The sequence below is a fragment of the Aspergillus thermomutatus genome (assembly GCF_002237265.1).
Source record: "Aspergillus thermomutatus strain HMR AF 39 chromosome Unknown NODE_37, whole genome shotgun sequence".
Lineage (NCBI taxonomy): Eukaryota > Fungi > Ascomycota > Eurotiomycetes > Eurotiales > Aspergillaceae > Aspergillus > Aspergillus thermomutatus.
Window position 1 is genome coordinate 1 of NW_020798086.1, and position 20538 is coordinate 20538.

At 50.2% G+C, this 20538-nt stretch overlaps 7 protein-coding genes across 7 annotated transcripts; 2 read left to right on the forward strand and 5 right to left on the reverse strand.

Annotated features, from left to right (window-relative positions):
- Positions 1-666: 666 nt before the first annotated feature.
- Positions 667-1773, reverse strand: CDV56_100217 (uncharacterized protein; the record flags this gene model as incomplete). The annotated part of the gene is made up of 3 exons (XM_026753836.1): positions 667-1074; positions 1130-1582; positions 1636-1773. The coding sequence occupies 3 exons, from the start codon at positions 1771-1773 to the stop codon at positions 667-669; spliced, it is 999 nt and encodes a 332-aa protein (XP_026616638.1).
- A 1898-nt stretch (positions 1774-3671) lies between these two features.
- CDV56_100764 (glycoside hydrolase family 5 protein) lies at positions 3672-4920 on the reverse strand (the record flags this gene model as incomplete). The annotated part of the gene is made up of 6 exons (XM_026754383.1): positions 3672-4201; positions 4253-4350; positions 4398-4462; positions 4514-4666; positions 4713-4771; positions 4824-4920. 6 exons carry the CDS (start codon positions 4918-4920, stop codon positions 3672-3674), a joined length of 1002 nt encoding a protein of 333 aa, XP_026616639.1.
- A 1043-nt stretch (positions 4921-5963) lies between these two features.
- CDV56_101108 (uncharacterized protein) lies at positions 5964-6619 on the reverse strand (the record flags this gene model as incomplete). Its single annotated transcript, XM_026754727.1, has 4 exons — positions 5964-6128; positions 6180-6243; positions 6303-6549; positions 6601-6619. The coding sequence occupies 4 exons, from the start codon at positions 6617-6619 to the stop codon at positions 5964-5966; spliced, it is 495 nt and encodes a 164-aa protein (XP_026616640.1).
- A 678-nt stretch (positions 6620-7297) lies between these two features.
- Positions 7298-10887, reverse strand: CDV56_101322 (tRNA (34-2'-O)-methyltransferase regulator RTT10; the record flags this gene model as incomplete). The annotated part of the gene is made up of 3 exons (XM_026754941.1): positions 7298-8032; positions 8082-10814; positions 10870-10887. 3 exons carry the CDS (start codon positions 10885-10887, stop codon positions 7298-7300), a joined length of 3486 nt encoding a protein of 1161 aa, XP_026616641.1.
- A 423-nt stretch (positions 10888-11310) lies between these two features.
- On the forward strand, positions 11311-14715 carry CDV56_101889 (ssDNA endodeoxyribonuclease RAD2; the record flags this gene model as incomplete). The annotated part of the gene is made up of 1 exon (XM_026755508.1): positions 11311-14715. One exon carries the CDS (start codon positions 11311-11313, stop codon positions 14713-14715), a length of 3405 nt encoding a protein of 1134 aa, XP_026616642.1.
- Positions 14716-16023: 1308 nt separating this feature from the next.
- PIL1 (Eisosome component PIL1/LSP1 family protein) lies at positions 16024-17236 on the forward strand (the record flags this gene model as incomplete). The annotated part of the gene is made up of 4 exons (XM_026756141.1): positions 16024-16141; positions 16205-16338; positions 16392-16575; positions 16626-17236. The coding sequence occupies 4 exons, from the start codon at positions 16024-16026 to the stop codon at positions 17234-17236; spliced, it is 1047 nt and encodes a 348-aa protein (XP_026616643.1).
- Positions 17237-18335: 1099 nt separating this feature from the next.
- CDV56_102818 (bZIP transcription factor) lies at positions 18336-19997 on the reverse strand (the record flags this gene model as incomplete). Its single annotated transcript, XM_026756437.1, has 2 exons — positions 18336-18901; positions 19718-19997. 2 exons carry the CDS (start codon positions 19995-19997, stop codon positions 18336-18338), a joined length of 846 nt encoding a protein of 281 aa, XP_026616644.1.
- Positions 19998-20538: the final 541 nt, after the last annotated feature.

Here is a 20538-nt window from a genome sequence, read left to right on the forward strand (position 1 = left end):
AGAGCGAACAGTGCGTTGTGCGCCGCCCCGCGTGTGTTCTCCTTTATTTGGGGGGGGGGCCCGCCCCCCCCCCCCCCCCCCCCTCTCTTCTCCCCCTTTTTTTTTTTTTTTCGTTCCGCCCCTTCCCCCCCCCCCCCCCCCCCCCCCCCTTTTTTTTTTTTTTTTTTTATTTTTTTTTTCTTTTTCTTTTTTTTTTTCTTTTTCTTTTTTTTTTTTTTTTTTTTTTTTTTTTTTTTTTTTTTTTTTTTTTTGGTCCTCAAGGTTCGAGGAGGAACGGTCTCGGTGCAGAGTATATACCCATTGATATCCCAGTGTGGCGTTCAGCAGAAATAGAAAGATGATAACAATCTACACGGAATGGAAAGAGATAGTCATAATCCATGAATTGAAATATAGGGAGGGTATCTATGTCGTAGACATCAATCTATCTCCAGCCTGAAACCATAAGCAGGCTCTGTAGTAACCAGCAAATCAAATAAATCAACCCACCCGAAGCAATATACAGATAATTCCAGATTCCATCAATGTCCATGCTCATAGCGCACTTCTCCGACTGTAACATAGAAATGAATCATGTAGATGTTCGTTCCGCTAATATAAAAAACGCCAAGGATGTCGGTGTAGCCTTTTCTGTCGGATGTTTTGAAATATGTCCATGTTTCAAAGTTAGACATGGCGGAACGGCTCGTAGGCGTTGGTCCTCATATTCTGCATCGGAACCTGGGTACCGTGAGCCGGAGGCGGCGGGTACGAAGTGTTGCCATACGCGGCAGGGGTCTGGTTGGCATGAGGACCAAGAGGCTCATAGGTATAGGGTGCCTTTTCGGCGGTGACCCCGCGGGTCTTTCCGGCGCCGTGGTAGGGGGAACGGCCGGAGCAGCAGCACGAGGAGATAACCCAGAAGAGGCTCGCGGCGAGGGAAAAGGCGACGGCCAGCCAGGTGGCGATGTAGATGTTCTTTCCCATGTAGCCCTTGATGCCGTAGTCCTTGAGGGCCTCGTTGAAGGTGCCTTTCAAGACGGCGAAGAGGGCGGTGGATGTGACGGAGGCGGCGGTGATGAAGAGGAAGGAGACCTTTATCTTGATGTTAGAGACGGGGATATACAGAAATGAAGGAAGAAAAACGTACAGCTGAGACAAGGCTGGTCACGCAGCTACCCCAGCGACTGCAGATGGCAAAAACACCGACGACGAGCTCGACGACGGTCGCGATAAAGGCAACGATGTAGGCGATGAACATCCACTTGGACACGTTCTTGTAGACATTCAAAGCCTTGGACAGATCGCTCGGCAGGACATCCTCCACACCGGTATCGTTGAGTTTCCAGACTGTGATGGGGTCGAAGTAGAACTCAGCCTTGGGTTTGGAGCAGTTGCTGGTCTTGTAGTTGCCGTTGCTGACATCTCCGTCGCAGTAGCCCCAGAGACCGATATCGTAGAAATCCTTGATATTGAGTTGCTTTTGCGCCTCGTTGAGGGCGGTGGCCAGGTCGCTACTCGAGACATCGACGCCCGCGGACTCGAGAGCGGAGGATACTGTTGATTCTACTGTCGACGAGGTGGTCAAGTTTTGGAGATTGGCCTGTCCGAGGTTAGTTTTCCATGGATTTGGGCTCTTCTGCCGGATGAACGTACTCTGAAGAAGTAGAGGTTGTTGAGTGTGGCTGAACTGGACTTTGTACAGCCCAAGCCGACCATAATTATGCATACTAACGAGGCGATGGTAAGTGCATATGGTGTGCATATGCACGCAATGCGACCGCCTTTGCCCATATTGGGTAATGGTGATGTGTAAGTCGTTGAGTGTTGGATAGTGGATAGCTTCTTCTTTGTGCGCTTCTTCTTCTTGCTGTCCTTGCAATTCTTTGTACAGAGACGTCAGTGAAAGAAAGACAAGGCTGGAAGAACAATAAAGTTGAAATGATGATGATGAAAATCCAAGAGAGATGGAAGCTTGGATGGTTTTATTGTCTGCTTTGCGACGATCAGAGCAGCCTCAGGCAACGATATCGCAAATTGTTTGGGAGGCGCAGCGGGTGACAGGATCAGCAAGCCAATCAGACGCGAGTACCACGCGGCTACGCCACGATGCGTTTCTATAAATTGATCAGCACAGGATTACGTACTCCCCTAGAAAACTGTAACCAGCAGAATCCTGTACTAGTTCCTTAGGGAGTTTCCACCGCAACCTGTGGGACCGGCAAATTGGCTGCACTCAAATGCCCAGATGGAGTATGTGACACGAAAACCTCGTGGCAGGAGACGCACCAGCCCTACCGCCACGTCACAAAAGGTGGCTGGGCCGTTGGGGTAGTTTTCCTCGGGGTTCGAAATTCTCAGTTTCATACAGAGATTGTCAAAAGAAAGTGGATAAGTGCAGATACTGACTGTGGACTTGTATTCTGTAAAGAGTAGGAGTAGCAAGGTGTTGGTTGAAACAGATCAATCAATCTACATGACACCGTGAAACCAACTCAATCTGATGCATCACTATGTGCAACTTACAAGGACCTTGTCCAGCCCAGATCAGGTGATCTACCACCTATCCCACCCTTTTTCTTTTCTAATGTAGATAATCTCAGCTAACTCAGTGGATGTGATAATCTCATAAACGCTGCAATCGATTCGATCCCATTGATAGAGATTTCCTCCGGCCTCAAACATCAACAACCACCGTCCGGGGAGGACATGACATGACGGCCTCTTCCCAGTCGTATGCAGCGTAAGCTCTTGGCAGATGCTATCATCAGCTGCCGATTCCTCCTCGTAGTCTACTTCTTCTGGATCGGTTTTTTATCCCGTTAGGGGCTTATCTGAAGCTCTATTACGATCATGTTAGTATACGCAGGGGTCTAAACTCTACCGGTCGAGAGCTGGTATTGGCCATTCTAAATCTAGTATGAGCTGCGAGAGCGTCAGGTTGAGATCAGGAGTCAGTATGTGAGTGGACTGGAAGGGAGATAGCTTGCTCATGACGATATTTGGTCCGCCTGGTATCTCGAAGGTACCGGTTCCTTCTCAGCGGAGCGGAACTAGCGGTGGAATCGTTGCAGTCATTATTACCACTATGCAGTAGGAACTCACAGCATTGTCCTCATGGAAACATCGACGAATGCTAAGAAAAGCAGCGCAAGGGATCTCAGGTAAGGTAGACCTCGATTAGGCTCCTCCATTTCAGTCTTGGTATACATGCATACGAATTAGTAGATGTGGCAGTGGAAACTCAACTCATTACGCCTCAATTTAGGCATCTCAATTATCTATGTAGCAGACCACTTCCTCACTAGCGGCAGTTCGACTTCGAAGGCTGCTGAGGATTAAACTCAGACAGTGTCTAGATTTAGCCTAGAGCTATTCCATCACAGGAAAAATCAATACATTTAAGGTCGTGGCTGTGAAGACTACTACTGTAGTACTGTGGGCCTAAGATAGGGCATGCCGCAAGGGTTGATCTCGCTTCTACAATAGTATACTAGCAGCATCGAACTATCAGTAACTATCAGAAGGATCTTATGATGCGCAACGAGCGATTTTAGAGTTGTTGATATTGAAATGATCCATGTGCCATTCGATCTCACTTTCAATACAATGTACAGTGCTTGATTTCTCCACTCACGCCCCCAGCAACCATCCTAGCTAGATACATGACCCTACAACACTCTTGACTCTTCTCAACCCAGGTATGGCTCTAAGACGTCCAACATGCCCACATAAGCCGCACCGCTCGGAGGTTCCATGTTGAACATATAGTCACCCCACCAGGGGCCAGCCGCCCACCAAAGGGCTCCCTTCCACACATCCGTGTTCTGAGCCAAGTACTCCAGCATCCCTGAAATAGCAGTCCGGCACTGATCATTGACACCGCCAGCAAATTCACCAATAATGCCAACCTTGCCGTTATCCTTCAGCCACTGCGTGGCGGCCGTGACGCGTTCGTGACCGATCGTGGTAGACACGCAGGTCTCCGAGGTGCCGGATCCGTCCGAGTCGAGATATTGGTGCATCTCGTAGACGATCTTATCCTGGGAATCGGTCAGAGCCTTCAGGTTGTCATTGACGTCGGCCCAGGTCCAGGCGCCGGTGTAGGAGTTGCCCTCCACGAAGATGTATTGCGAGGTGGCTCCCGCGGCGCGGATACCGTCGATGGCGGCCTGGTTGAGGTTCAGAACCAGGGTCTGGTCCATGTCGTGATACTCGTTGTCTAACATCTTGGATCAGTGAAGCCCAAAAGAACGAAACGGGTTAGCCCTACTAGTATCGAAGATGACCAGATTGTTGGACTTGAACTCGCCAGCCAGATTCTGCCAGAACGTCTGGAAGTCGTCGGTGCTGGAGATAATCTGGCCATTACTGAGCGGTGTTAGATCAAGTACACTATAAAGGCACAGATTACTCACTATCTGCCAAAGTTATGGGGGTCCAGAATGGCATAAGATCCTGCCTCCGTGACGGCGTTCACAACCTGGGCGAGTCAGCCTCGTTCAGTCCAGCGCTGCTGCTGACTCGAACCCACCGAAGTCAGATTGGCCAGGTACTCCTCATTGTAGGAGCCTGTAATAGAGCTTGGCACCAGTCTCTCCATGAGGAATTGAATCCGGAAGATGTTCATGCCCTTTCCGATCAATGTGCTGATTGCAGAAGGGTCTGGGAAGGTGAAGTCTTTTCCCTTGAGGCAGTTAGCAGGAGTATATTTTCTTGTGATCACAACATACATATGAGCCAGGAATGGTGTTTTCGCCAAACTCAGCTCCAGACTCATTGCTTCCGAACCCTGCAGCATGTCAGCATCTCTCAACCCCAACATAATTAACCAGGGAACCAACATTGGAAAACTGAAGCTCTCTTCTTCTGCTCTTTTGCAGGAGCAGCCACCGCGGAGCCTGCCGCAGCAGCAATGAGCACAAGGTTACCGAACTTCATGCTGGACAGAAGAGAATGCCTTTAGAGAGAAAAAGATCAAGATCAGAAACGACTCAATCTTGACTTGGTCGCCGAGATTCGAACGAGGGGACAAGACCTGCTATATATCGGCTGGCAAACCGAGTCAAGCCAGCTGGCCTGAGCTCTGAGATTCCTCTGCTCGACATTATTTAGGACGACGGAGGCAGACCTCCGGATTCTCCACGGCTTCAGAATGAAACTCAACGATCCCTCATCAGTGGATCACGGGGTTCTCGGACCGTCTCGCAAACTGCAAAGCTTCAAATCCAATTCCTATAAAAACACAACAGCATTTTGCAGCGCTGCAGACTGCGAATCCAGTATTGATCGACGAGCAACTGGCAAGCAAGGCAGAACTCGAAGCAAAAGCTGGCCGGATGAATGCCGAAAGCCTGGAACTAGGGAGGAGAGCGCACATGGCTACTCTAGCATAGCGGATCCAGAAACCCCATCTGGAGTCCTGTGCATGATAATCCCACGATTCATGAATTGCCTTGGCGGCTGTGAAACAAGACGGAGATTGACTTCTCTGAGGCGAGGAGGAGAGGGAGAGATTCGGCAGTGATCGTCGCGTCCATCGTTCCAGGTAAAGGACGAAATAGGAACGTCTCAATCGTGCCCGTGACATTCTAGGAAAGAGATTGACATTCTGGTATACAGAGCGTGAAATATATATGTAAACTCGCAAGGTTCTTGTAGTGGCCCTGAATTGCTGCGTGTGATGGGTTTGATTATTTATGCCTCGGTTTGACATGAAATATACCTTCAAGTCGGAGAAGGCATTTACCCATGAATAGAATGCTCGAAAAACAGGAAAGTAAATGAAGCAATTCAAGATCGTATTTGCAACACCTTGACTGTGTCATTGATTTTCGATCAACAACTATGCTCAAAATTGACGTATTTGGTTCCTAGTCATGGCCTGTCGCATACCAAATGGCAAAGACTGACCAAGCTACGCTATACAATATCGTAGTGCTGCTCCTAAAATCACCACGCACAAAGTGGCGCCAGACTAGCCTTCATATCCAGAGCCTGAAGTTGATGATACTTCGTCCCAGGATGGTAGTCATTCCACCAGACACACGAAGTACCGTCCTCATTGATGCAAGTGGCATCGGGGAACCCCGTAATCGGTAGGATTGTCGAGGACCTTGGTTATGAATGACCACCAGAATCGCGGTGACCTAAAGCTGGGTCAGAGCGACAATCACAAAGCTGAAAAAGAAGCACCTTACGCCGGTACTGCTAGACTGGAAACTCTCAGCCATGGTCGCGAGCTGCTGATTATAGACAGCTATACTACTCTCAAGTAATCCTAACGTCATTCCAGACAAGGGCGAGAGTGAAGTGTGGCGTACTCATTGACCCCAATCCAAAATGTAAAAACAGCATCCTCAGACGTCCACGGTGCAGAAGCCGGCTTGCTGCTATAAGCCGCATCAAACGTGCTCACTTGCCTAACAACATCGTTTGCAGTGGTCCCAACGAGCGAGCCATCGATAGTTGCGCCTCCAACCGCGAGATTGTAGCTCAGGACAAGAGATGCATTCCCTGCGCTTGTCAGATATCCGACCCAGTTCACGCCTCCTGCCGTCGTTCCAGTTCCTGGGTTCGTATGAGTAGGGATTTCTGGAGTGAATATCATGGAGTACTCACCCAAGGCAGGATTGCCCATGGGATTGGAGGCGGATGGTTGTTCTCCAGACGTGCACCGCGCACCTTGTCTTCATCTGTAAGAGTCATATACATCCTTGAACCATCTCATAGTCATAAGCCATACCCCATGGTATGATCCATTCGCCCGATTATCCTGATTCTGTACATCAGCGGCTCAGCGGACAAGACTTATTTCAGTGTGACAAGATGGAATCAACCCCGTATTGCCATGCATAAATGAAATTGCGGGTAAAATATCCGGCAACAAGGATATGATGGAAGCCATAAATTATACGATCCTCATTGCTTTCTTCACTTGTGTTGAGGCAAGTTTCAACTTGTGGCTTGGCTGGGAGAGATGAAATACCATGTTGGTTCATAGGGGAGTGAGTGGGCTATTCCGCTTTGGTCACGGTAGAATGAGCGAGCACGAAGAAGGGTAAAGAGTGTCAGAAATTGCGGGTACATTCCTGCAGAACAGGATCTCTGATGTATCAGATTTCTGTGAAAAGGGAAGATTCTGTGCTGAGGTGCACTGATATTAACACACAGTGAGAACAGGACTGCCGCCTAGGTATATGTACTAGCAATGAAGCAATTCCTGCTATGCTTTTCTAAACCATTCAAAATGCTCCAAAGCTTTGGTTCTATAAGAATCAGCGATTACGTCGTAATCTGATGGAGCGTGGAGGTGGCGCTAGTGTAGCTGCATGCTCAACAGCTCCATCCCGACGCCACACACCAGTAACCTCGTCCCTGACTCGTCGTGGATCAAGTCCAAAGACGATATATCAGCCACCGCGCTGTACTGATCGACTAGATTCCCGACTTGGATAGCTTCTGCCCCGCTCTGCGTGGCATTCACCTCCGCCCACCAGACCTTGACCCGATGATCATTGCCCGAGGAGGCGAAAATAATTTGCGCTTTCCCCTGGCTGTCTGACTGCCGCTGTTCAAGGATCTTGATGGTGGTGATGGAGGCGGCATGTGCGTCTGGAATCGTGATTGTGCAAACATGGTTGCCTGCGTCTGCGTCGGTAAAGTCTACCGATAGTAGAGTAAGCGTGAGCGCATTGTCATCCCCTCCAGCGAGAACCAGCGACGTTTTCGCTGATATACGGGCCATCTCCAGGGACTTGATACTGTTCGAGTGGATTTGGTACCGATTCTCGCATGCAATTTTTGGTGGAGAAATAGATAGCGTCGCCACTGGTTGCTTCAAGCGCAAAGTTGACGTCGATATCGTGTAGTAAGGCTCTAGAACAGGGTTCAAGTGCCATAACGTAAAGTGTCCGTCCGTAGATGCAGTAATGAGCCCGATCGAAGAACCCTCTACCAGGAACCGTACCTGCGTGAGGCAATTGCTTGTGTAGGCGCCTCGTGCTAGGAGGGTAAAGCGACCTCCATCGGCCAAGGAGGAATAATGGAAAATCTATAATATTAGCAAAAAATTGGATAAGGAGACGCGAGAAAAAGCTTACCTTGATCGTGGAGTTTGACAATGTCAGGCAAAGAAGAAAGCCACTATCAGTGTCTTCTTTCACGTCCAGCACGTCGAAGCTCGTCACCCGCAGCTCGGAAACCGGGTCATCCTTGGGACTAGAGGCTGCGAGAACGGTTGCCAAGCCGAACGAGGGAACCTGGCGGACCTTCCAGACAAATAGCTCCTCGAACCCTGCGCTAGAGAAAAGCGTCTTCCCGTCTGTTGACCAGGTAACTTGCTGCACTCCAGCAGTATGGTCTCTAAGAACACGAAGGCATTTGAATGAGCCCCATGAAGTCTCATTGCGCTGAGGAACAGGCGCAAAAATGCGTAAATGGGTATCTTCCGCTCCAGTGGCGATGAGAGTCTCCCGCTCGGGAGTTGAAGGAGATACCTCCATCGACTTGATTTCTCTGCCGTGGCCGCCGGCACGTAAGGTACGGTTGATTCCGGCCTGTATTCGAAGGGCGTTGAACCCGGATTGACTCCAGAGGAGTAACCCAGCACCGGAAGTCTCATGACTCGGGTGGAAGGCCCACATTCGCCGTGCTCCGCCGCAGTCCACTCGGGCTACCTCAGTGTGAGTCGTTTCATTCCAAAGGATGAATTCAGTGCTCTGGAATCCATAGAGCATAAAGTCTTGGGATTTTTTGTCGACGTAGAATCCCTCAATGTTGAAGCTCACTGCAGGGGAGGAACGATGGATTGTACGGAGGCGAACAGCCATCCCTCCCAGCGCCTCCAACTCATGGATACAGTAATCGCCATCGCGGCCGCAAGTCATAAAGTAGTCTCGTGAAGGTTCTGCCTCTTCGAACAAAGATGAGAACTGGGTGATCTCGTTAACGCCCTCCCGACCATGGACCCTCAGAGTGCACATGATCGGCTGCAGAGATCCTCCGGTTTCTGCAACTCGGTAAACAAGGAGTGCGCCGCTTTTGATTCCAAAAGCCAGATACTGGCTAGAGATCCAGGAGGCGTAGGATACTTCCATACCATGAGGTAAAGACAATTCTGTCTTGTTAACTTTAGGCTCGGCATTCGCTTGCATGGTGACCTGAAAGAGATCTGCTTTTCTAAGTGTTGCGTAGGATGTGACGAATGAGAGAGTTGCCGAGCCTTCTGATGCGTCAGTATCATACCCAAGGAAATATAATTGCAGAGGTCTGCCATCCGCTTGTACAATTTGGTTCAACGACCTGGTACCGTGAGTATAGAGTCGGATCAAACCATGTGCATTGCCAAGCAGCGCCACTCCCTTGTGTGGTAGACTAGTAATGACTGAAAAAGACCGAAGATCTTCCTGAACGTGCAAAGTTTCCTTGAAGATGAGCTGTCCTTTACCACCGTCTGCCCGTATCGAACCAAGCTGAATCTCGCCTTGGAAAGTAGTCGCAACGAACAACTTTGGTGAGATAAATGCAAAGGCTTTGAATGACCTTTCCCTTGCAGGAACTGTGTTTTGAGAATCGCTTGAGACAGTAATGCGATTATCCCTATTCGGTAATATGATCGACGCCCTTTCATCTACGTCTATTTTGAAGCTCCTGACTGCGCCGTCTGCGCCTCCAGAGTAGATCGTGGTCTGTGTCCTGGAGCCGCACAAGTCGAGTGACCAGATATGCTTGCCGTTGTGGAGATGAGAAGACGATAGCTGAGTCAGTTTAAATTCGGTCTTGTGTGTTGGTGACAGACTCCAACTCAGATCCCACAGAATACACTTAGCATCCTCACCACGAGACACAATGGTCAGTTTGCTCTGATTGTCCGCCATGGTGAGCACGAAATGAACACCCCAAATACGTGCTGAATGACCGAATGCCTTTGCAACGCATGATTCTGAACCGGATTCATGATCAGTTACTGCAACGGCGCCAAACCCTGTGGTCCGTAGCTCGAAGCCGTCTGTCAAGTAGGCAGAAGGATCATGACGGGATGCATGTTCACAGTCCGTGATATCCCATACCCTGACAGTTCTATCATCACTACAGCTAGCCAAAAGTCTTCCCGATTGCCGTCCCGGCAAGGAGCTGACAGGAGGTGATATCCGAACCCCGAAAATGGAACCTTCGTGGCCAGTGAAAAAGTGATGGATGGAGCCACTTGCATTGGGCGCCAAGGGACCACTCTCATCCTCGTCTACAAAACAAGACCAGACTATGATCTCGCCAAAGACGGTTCCCGCGGCAATTAAAATGTGAGAAGACGACAGCGCGATAGTGTCAGCAGAGAAAAGAATCGACTTGACACCCGTAACCAGTTGCTGTAGGTAAATCTTGCTGACAGAATGAGATTCCTCCTCTACCACATGTAGACCGAGTATAGTGTTATGAGCCGTTACCACATAAGCTCGCTCTGCTTTGCTGCCCTGGTTGGGTGAACATCCAGCGAGAATCCAGTCTGGGGCCAAACATTCCGCAGTTGCAGCTTGAAGAGAAGCTTTCATATCTCCAGAAGCATCATTTTTAGCCAGAGACAAGTCAATGACCCTTAGAGAGCTTCCGCCCCACGCCACGAGTCGAATGTATGGTTTCTCGGCTTCTTGCTGGTCTTGATTGAGGAGAATGAATCCATGGATATTGTTTCTCCTGAAGGTTCTGAGCTTTGCCAGCAGCTCCCCACTCTGCTCTTTGATCACTTGACAATGAGGCCCCCGACCTTGAAGGATGAGCCTCGTGTCTCCCAAATCCAGCGCTTTCAGCGCAGTTACGGGGAGGGAGGCATCAATGTGCTGTGTTACTGCGTCAGCACTACGCTGTCAATGGGAAACCTGATATTCCACTAACCTCGAGCGAGGAATGCATTGATATCACAGAAAGACATCAGTCTTATCTGCCACAAAATTTAATTCAAATATCGCGCATTGATCAATGCTTCATTCGCCGACTTTCCCCCGCGCGGAGACTCATCTCGAAATTCCAGAATTTCTTATCGTGAGTGAGGCGATTATGTAAGGCTTCCTTATCGGCAGTCTATTCCTGAAGCGGGTTAATGATTCACGTGATATCGCGATCCTCGTGTTTCATCAGGTGGCGACGCGGAGGAATGTGTCAGACAAACAGCAAGATTTTCAGCCATTGCGACGTTGTCAGGTTTTTGGCTTGCTAGTCTGCTCCAATCACTGGCTGCATACAGTGTAAACGTTCTCTGCGACTTTTACATCAGCCATGTTACCTTTTGTGCCGTATATCTCATGGCAATAGTGCCACTTCAGTTGTCTTGTCAGCATGGGTGTTACAGGCCTGTGGACAGTCGTCCAGCCATGTGCTCGGCCTATCAAGCTCGAGACACTCAACAAAAAGCGTCTCGCAGTTGACGCGTCCATTTGGATATATCAATTCCTGAAAGCTGTACGAGACAAGGAGGGTAATGCTCTACGTAATTCCCATATTGTTGGTTTCTTCCGTCGAATATGCAAGCTGCTGTACTTCGGCATCAAACCGGTGTTTGTTTTTGATGGTGGAGCTCCCGTCTTGAAACGACAGACGATCGCCGGCAGGAGGAAGCGACGGGAGGGCCGCAGAGAAGATGCAGTAAGAACTGCTGGGAAGCTGCTTGCAGTGCAGATGCAGCGATCCGCAGAAGAGGAAGCAGCCAGGCTGAAAAATGCAGCTTCGAGACCGGATGAAGAGGAGGTGCCGGACAATCCTGTTTATGTGGAGGAGACCTTCATGACAGAGAAAGAGAAGCGGCAGGGTCGAACGTTCAGGAAGAAGGATGCGTACCATCTTCCAGACTTGCAAGTTTCATTGGAGGAGATGGGAGCTCCAAATGACCCTCGCATTATGTCTCGCGAGGAGCTGGAAGAATATGCGAGACAGTTCCACCAGGGCGAGGATATCAACCTCTACGACTTTTCCAAAATTGACTTTGACAGCCCCTTCTTCATCAGTCTACCTGCCACTGATCGATACAATATTCTGAATGCTGCCAGACTGAGAAGTCGTCTACGTATGGGCTACTCCAAGGAACAGTTAGACAATATGTTCCCAGACCGCATGGCGTTTTCGAAATTTCAGATTGAGCGCGTCAAGGAAAGGAACGATCTTACACAGCGGTTGATGAATTTGAACGGTATGAACGGTGAAGAAGCCTTCTATAATTCAGGACAGCGAATGGCCGGGGAACGGGGAAGAGAATACGTACTCGTCAAAGACAACGCAGTCGAGGGTGGCTGGGTGCTCGGTGTTGTAGGCAACAAAGGTGAAGGGCATGCCGATAGACCGATTGATGTCGACCGGTATGGCCAGGGAGAAGTGCTCTTTGACCACGAAGAAGCTTCAGATGGGGACGATGGTGCATTCGAGGACGTTCCTATTGAAGGTCTCAACCGACTTCCCAAGCTTACTTTCCTTCAAAATGGCGCATTCGACGAATCGGTTGAGAAGCAGATGATCCGTGCGTCCAGAAGGCGCGATTCATTGTTCCAGGAGACTGAGGATGACTCGCTCTTTGTTCAAGGTGGTGGTGACCTAGAAGGTGCACAAGCTCATCAGCGCCGTCACATCGATGATGTTACTGGCGGCACTGTCGACAGTGAATATGAAGATCTTCAAAGAGCAATTGCAATGTCTCTGGAGCCCTCTGCTTCTCGTGTCGAAGTAGACAAAGACATGCCAGATATACCACTCAACCGCAACGGCGTGCCTGCTCCGCCGCCAAAGGAGGCTTCGCCTGGTCTTGCAGAGGTTGATGACGACGAGATGGACTTTGCCGCTGCATTGGCACAGTCCCGCAGGACGAAAAAGGAGCCATCCAGTTCAGCTCCGCGTCCAGTCATGGACCATCCGTTCGAGGGTCCACTTCCCTTTGAATCTATCAGATTGAAACCTTCCAAGGTGGAAAAGCCATCACCTGAGGAGCTTGACGAGGACGCAGGTGGGTTTGAAAGGGAGCCCGCGAAGAAGAGGGAAAGCTTGCCGCTGCCACCTTGGTTCTCGGTGGAGCAGCTGAACGAAGAATTTGTCGTCGATCAGATTGACAACACCTCATTGGAAGCTTATCGGGATAGAGCGATGACCCCAGATCATCTCTTCCTGAGAGACCATCGATCTCCGGATGTAATAGATGTGGATAAGATGCCAGAATCGAAGGAGGTTATCGACTTGGAAGCAGAACCAAAGACGGAGAAACTCGATACTGCAGTACCTTCAAGTACGAAAAACGCGCAAATACAGTCGGATGATGTTGCAGTACCAACGGTCTCCGATGAAGATAAGGCAATAGAAGGAGCGACATACGAATGGGAAGCTACAGATGACGAAAATCTCTCCACCGAGAGTAAGGAGGAAGTTGCACATGACTCTCCATCCCCTGAGCCCGAGTTCGAAGATGTCACCATACAAACGGAGGCAAAACCAACAGAGATCACTGTGACCGGAAACGAGCCTCGGACCTTTGTCGAAATTGATCAAGCAGATATGGTTTTAGAGGATGAAGAAGACTTTTCCGACCCAGAAGACGAAGAGTTGATGCGACAACTTGCGGCTGAAGGCGAAGAGCACGTCCGATTCGCCGCCACGCTGAACAACAGTGCGCAAAAAAGCAGCACATTTGACTATGAGCAGGAGCTCAAGCAGTTGCGATCCCAGCAGAAGAAGGACCGTAGAGATGCGGATGAGGTTACGCAGGTGATGATCACCGAGTGTCAGCAGCTCTTGAGACTTTTTGGCTTGCCGTACATTACAGCGCCGATGGAAGCCGAGGCTCAATGCGCCGAACTGGTCTCGCTAGGCCTCGTCGACGGGATCATCACCGACGACAGCGACATTTTTCTCTTTGGCGGCACTCGCGTTTACAAGAACATGTTCAATCAAGGCAAGTTCGTGGAGTGCTATCTCACCTCAGACATGGAAAAGGAATATGCGCTTCATCGGCGAAAGCTCATCAGCTTCGCGCACCTTCTTGGTAGCGACTACACGGAAGGGATCAATGGCATCGGGCCCGTGACCGCGTTGGAGATTCTCACCGAGTTTTCCAACCTAGAGGAGTTCCGTGACTGGTGGACGCAGATTCAGACGGGGATGAGCGTTCCCGAGACGCACGCAGCTTTCTACAAGAAGTTCAAAAAGACTGCGACCAAGATCTTCCTACCTCCTTCGTTCCCCGATTCGCGGGTAGATACGGCATACCTCGAGCCCGAGGTCGACTCCGATCCATCTCCATTCCAATGGGGCGTTCCCGACCTACATGGACTGCGAAATTTCCTTATGACCACGATTGGGTGGAGCCAGGAACGCACGGATGAGGTTCTTGTGCCAGTCATCCGCGACATGAACCGCAGAGAGCAGGAGGGCACTCAGTCCAACATCACCAACTTCTTCAGTGGCCCTCAGGGAGCTGGTGCATTTGCGCCTCGTGTGCGTTCAGCAGGTCAAAGCAGAATGGAGAAGGCATTCAGTCGTCTACGGCAGGAGGCTGGAGCGGAGACTCATCAGCCTACGCTTACAGGAGAGACAGATACTGGTGCAGATGGCTCTACAGATGATCACACATCCTCCAGAAACACTCGAAACAGGGCCAAGGGAAGGAAGAGAGCGCAAGCTAAAGACACCATTACATCCTCTGCTGATGGTGACGATATGAGTATGACGCCGAAGAAAAGAAAGACACGACGGTCAACGAACAAATAGATATGGCTGCCTGCTGGTGATTCCAACGATTCCAGCTGATTCTTCAAAGTAATAGACGTTGTAATATAGAAGACCCACTGTTCGTCGTGAGGTTGCAGATTGGAAGATCAACGCGGCCAAGCATCATGAGAGATCTGAGCGATCCGAATGCGGCGGGTGGATCATCCGAGGCATCAATCTGTATTATTGGATTTGTCTCAAGTTCAAATGGAAAAAACCTAATAATATGAATATCAATTCGTATGAGTCTGACCTGAACCGTACATGATGCATTCTGCAGTTATCGTGTACTGGTGAGACGTGCATGAGCTCCCCGATGATCTACAAAATATAAGATACCTCTGATTCGTGTCCCTGAACCAGATGAAAAGAGGAATTGAAAGGGTTACAGGAACATCATCACCATCATCATCAGACTACCCTGGATAGTCATGACATGGTTGCGTTGAACGACTTTGAACGACCCCGTCTTTTTTCCTGCTCGATGACATCAGCAAATCGCAGAGTTGCGGTTCTCTTATCGATGACGTCGCTGATTGTCTGCCGTTGACTATCGCTGCCCAAGGCACACACTTCCCAAAGTATGACCGCGTGAGCGGCCGTGTTCAGGTGTCTCTGCTAATTAGCTTAGATGTAGGTAGTTGCAATGCTTGTAGACTGCTGATTCGTCAAGTCAGCTAGTGAAAAATCTACTCAGCTCGTCATCCTGATCCTTTTACCTACGGACGGAGTAGTAGCTAGCTTCGAAGGTTACTTGGGCAGCTCCCCTACAAGCGCCGAATTGGGTTTAGTGACACTCGATCGCGACGTCACTTCTTGTGCCTCACGGAGAAAGCTCCCAAGCTACTTCTGCAGCAGACGATCTGCTCATCGTCTTTCTTGATTAAATCTCTCCATCTACCTTGTCGGACTAGAGGAATTCATCTCGTCGGAGAGAAAGAGGATCAAGGAGAAGAGGATAAAGAAGACAAGACAAATCAGTCTCCACAAATTAATTCCAGAGTCATCCATCGGTTACTACCTCTTCCTCTCTCTCTCTCAACCTTAACTCTCTACACTTTCGTCACCTACGCTGTTCTCGATCCGGTTGCCCATCCCCCTTTCCATCGAACTTTTCCTCCTTTCCGTAGCATCCCGCTGGGCCTTCAGAACACGTCATTCGTGCGCACATGAAATTCTTTTGAAGTGAACCGCACCGCTCCGTTTTGAACTCTCCTTTACCTCATTACCCCTCCTCGCTGTATAACCTCATTTTCTTCGACTCCTTCTGCCTCCTTAGTCTCTCGCTGTCAGAAAATACCATCCACCATGCATCGCACGTACTCTATGCGCCAGTCGCGCGTTCCCACGGCGTCGCAGATTGAGAACCCTCCTCCGCCGTTGTCGTCTACCAAGACCAACAGATGGCTCGGGAAAGGTGGACTGGGTGGGTTGATTCATGCGGTCGGACTATTGGATGTAATAGTTTTACTAACACTCGTGGTGACAGGCCATGCTTTCCGCAAGAACGCCGCCGGTGCCTTTGGACCTGATCTCGCTCGGAAGCTGTCTCAGCTGGTCAAGATGGAAAAGAACGTCATGCGTAGCATGGAAATGGTCGCTAGAGAGCGTATGGAAACTGCTGTATGTCATTGGGCTACACACATGACTTTCAAATGCTGATTCGAATGTCCTAGCAACAACTCTCCATCTGGGGTGAAAACTGCGATGAAGATGTCTCTGATGTGACAGACAAGCTTGGTGTCCTGCTCTACGAGATTGGAGAGCTCGAAGATCTTTTTGTCGATCGTTACGACCAGTACCGTGTCACCATCAAGAGCATTCGGAACATTGAAGCTTCCGTTCAGCCCAGCCGGGACCGTAAGTTGGTCTTTTGCCCCAGAAACAATCCCAGATTAACGTTTCAATAGGCAAGCAGAAGATCACCGATGAGATTGCCAAGCTCAAGTACAAGGACCCCAACTCTCCTCGCATCGTCGTCCTCGAGCAGGAGCTGGTTCGCGCCGAGGCCGAATCTCTGGTGGCTGAGGCGCAGCTCTCCAACATCACCCGCGAGAAGCTCAAGGCAGCCTTCCAGTACCAGTTCGATGCGCTTCGCGAGCACTGCGAGAAGGTCGCCATCATCGCCGGATACGGCAAGCACCTCCTGGACCTTGTCGACGACACCCCCGTGACTCCTGGCGAGACTCGTCAGGCGTACGACGGCTACGAGGCCAGCAAGGCGATCATCCAGGACTGCGAAGAAGCCCTCACCAACTGGGTCCAGTCCAAGGCGGCCGTCAAGCCCAGCCTGTCGACGCGGTCCCGCTCGCTGTCCCAGCGTGCCCGCGAGAGCGCCTCCAAGAACCGCGAGGGCGTCGACCTGTCCGAGCAGGACCAGCCTATGAAAAATGATCGGGACTCGTGGGTCCCCGCCGGCCAGCACCCGAGCTACGAGGAAGACGGCGAGGAAGTTGCCAGCACCGTCGACGGCGAGCCCCGGGGTCGAGAAGAGACGAGAGACGCGGTCTCGGCCGCCTAGAGAGGCGGAGATGAGACAGTGTATCGAAAAGAACAGCAGAAAATAACGACGCTTATAATGGCGAAACCAAAATCTGGTTGTCTATCACCTCTGCTCTTGGGTCTCTGTAGTATACTCCCCTGGCTTTCGTCCTTGATTTTCCTTTTCTATATACTCCAGTTCGCAGCTCGCTTGGTGACGTTTGTCTCTCTGGAATTCTGTCCTCGGTTCTTTTATGTCTGTTTCATTTGTTTTATCTACTACCTACGAGGCTACCTCTTACTTCTTAATACTTGACCCTGGAAGGCGCGCTCATCCTTCATCCCATCAGTTGTTGATGTTCAGATGCTACGCTTTCGACGACCCGATCATGGTCTCATGAATATGTTCTAATACAATCTCCCTAAACAGAAACATTAGTCATGGTCGGGTGTGAGAGTCGGCAGCATTTATAAGTCTGATGCGGATATATATGATATAGCTTGGCCGTGGATTCTAATTGACAATGTAATACCACACTATTCTCTTTTTCCTCCCCATGAGTGATTTTCGAGTTAAGGGTTATTCTTGGAGAAGCAACGTAAGGAAGGATATTGAGAGTAATCAAGTGGTTGATCCCACGTGGCACACTCGTATACCTACCTCGTTAGCTGACTGAGCCAATACATGCAACAGGTTCAGTTTCAGTACAGCCGTAAGCATGTCCACTCTTGTACGTAGAGATCAATTTACGGGATATGCAGATTCAGCTCCATTGAATATTTGGCGGTGATGGCGGATATGAGACTGAGGGATATAGACCCGCTCTCTCCCTACAGCCTGATCCGCCCGAAAACCCATAACCCCGACAATGAACCTGGTTGGGGTCCAGATTGGAAAGAAAATCAACGACACACGCAACAGATGATGAGATGAGAGAGACAAGAGAGAAATGGAAGGTCGTTACATCGTCATGTGACACCGTCCCTGTGGGTGGACAGCAGCAGTATGAAGACAGGAAATGCAAAGAACCGAATCAAGAGGCGGAAAGATCCATACAATGAAAGTCCCTGAATGCTTCCATCCGAGAAAACAGATGAGTGGATGACGAGGAAGGAAAGGGATCTTTTTTCTTTGGTGCTTAATGGTCAGTCCCCACGCCCTTCTTTTTTGGCTGGATATGTTTTTGCCCGCTTCCAGCCACCCCGTTAGTCTTGCTGTTCAGGGCAGTGCTATCTGTCGGGGGCGGAGCCATGCTGCCAGCCGAGGCCTCGTGTTTCTCGGTCAGGAGGTTCTTCAACCATCGGTTCTCCATCTCCAGCTGCGCTACGCGGGCCTCGAGCGAGGCATTCTTCTCGGTCGTCTCGCGAACGGTCCGTTCGAGGGTCTGCTCGCGCTGCTTTTTCTTCATGCGGAACCGGGCGCTGGCAGCGGTGTTTCGACGCCGGCGGTCCTCCTCGGCGGCACGGCGCAGATCCTCTTCTTGGCCCAATGCGGAAGCGATGGATTCGCCGGTAACGGGTGTGCTGTACTTGATGTTGCCGAGCTGCCCGTTGGGTGGTGAAATCGATGAGGAGACATCCGAAGGCGTCATGGCCCCCGGGGGATGGCCGAGTTCATCGGCGCCATAGGAGATGGGCGGATAGATCGGATGCGCTGGATACGAGAGCATCTGGTCCGGCAGCGAGTAGTTGATGGATTTGTCCCCTGTACGTATGCGGTATGAGTACAAAAGCTTGATCAGACCAAAAAGCAGAGGAGCTTAACTACGCGAGGATTGTTCACGACGAGAGGAGGAACCGAACATGATGATGGCAAGCAATACCAGAAGGGGAGGCATCAACGTTAAGGTATCAGAACCCTGAGATCGACGTGGTGACGACAAGGAAAGAAGACAGTAAAGCGCGGATAAGCGTCCATCAGGGACTGGGGTGCGGACGGTGTCATTGGTGCAAGGGATTGCGTGATCATCGTCGACTAGGATTTGGCACAGCGGCCCTCTCGAGAGAAACGGTGTAAATGAGACAATTGGGGTCGACAGGGACAAACAAAGGGGGAACAAGTTGGACAAAACACGAAGAAGAAAAAGAAAAGAGAGGGATACAACGCCGCCAATATGAGGTTTCAACTGGCCATCGGGTCTGCAACCCCGGGTTTGTACCGTGCATTCAACGTGGGTACCTCCCCATGAGGCGCACCCAAGCGGCGCACTATCCCTCCAGCCGATTGAGGAAGGACAAGACAAAGTCAAATCAATAAAGGAGCAGACAGGGGGCAAGGTAGAGAAACCAGTCAGGGTACGAAGCTCTTTTTGCGCCCCCAGAAACAATCAATGGTATGAAGCAAGGTTGAGCAATAGCCCTGTGCCAACCCGCATGACCAGCAAATCACATAGGGAAACGAACCAAAAGACCAGAAGATGGCGCAACCAATGCAACTCTCAGGCTCATCCGCCGAGACAGGGCTGCGGGAGATAGATAGGAGATAGGGAGGTACAATAGATACAAAAGGCTCAGGACTTACCACGATACGGATAACCTCTCACATCGATGGGACTGCGTTCGTCCTCGATGCTATCGTATGAACTCACGGAGATTCCTCCCATTCCTTCAGTCTGGTCGTACTCCACGTTCAGGTTCTGAAGTGATGCCAGGGCTGCTGAATCGGCATCAAAGGAATAATGTCGAGACTTCGCCGCGGCTGGATCGTGTCGAGAGAGCAAGAAGTTGAAGTTCTCCAGTCTCTCGTAGTTCGATGCAGCCACTTGACGAGCAAGATTTTGCTGACGCTGCTCGTCAGACATCTTGGGGGATGTTTTTTTTCTTTTCTTTTTTTCTCCCTCTAAAATTTTTTTAACCTCCAATTCTTGCCGAATTGAGTGAAGCAAAGAACAAGGGAGCAGATTAGATTATGACAGATATAGTCTACCCAAGAGAATGTCATGCGCCTCCCCAGAGATCAGCTGAAGAGGGGAAAGCTCAGAAGGCGAGGGAAAATATTGTCAAAGAGCCCACGAATAAGCGAGGTCGAAGATTGGACGATCGGTGGTGAGTTAAGGTATCCCTATGCTGCAATCACACGGCTTTTTGTATTGATAAAAATAATGCCTCCCACTTGATCATTGCTTTCGCATAACGCGGGAGGAGATGCAGCCACGTACACAACGGCAGATGGATTGAGCAACGGGAAGAAAAGAAGGCTGGATGCTAGGATGGTGGTGATGCTGATGACGATGACGATGATGCGAATGGGGACGGGGATGAGGAGAGTAAGACACCGGATGAAGAGGAAGATGTCCTTCGTCGGATTGTGCTGGAGCTGTCTGTCTATCGTCTATCCCCAAG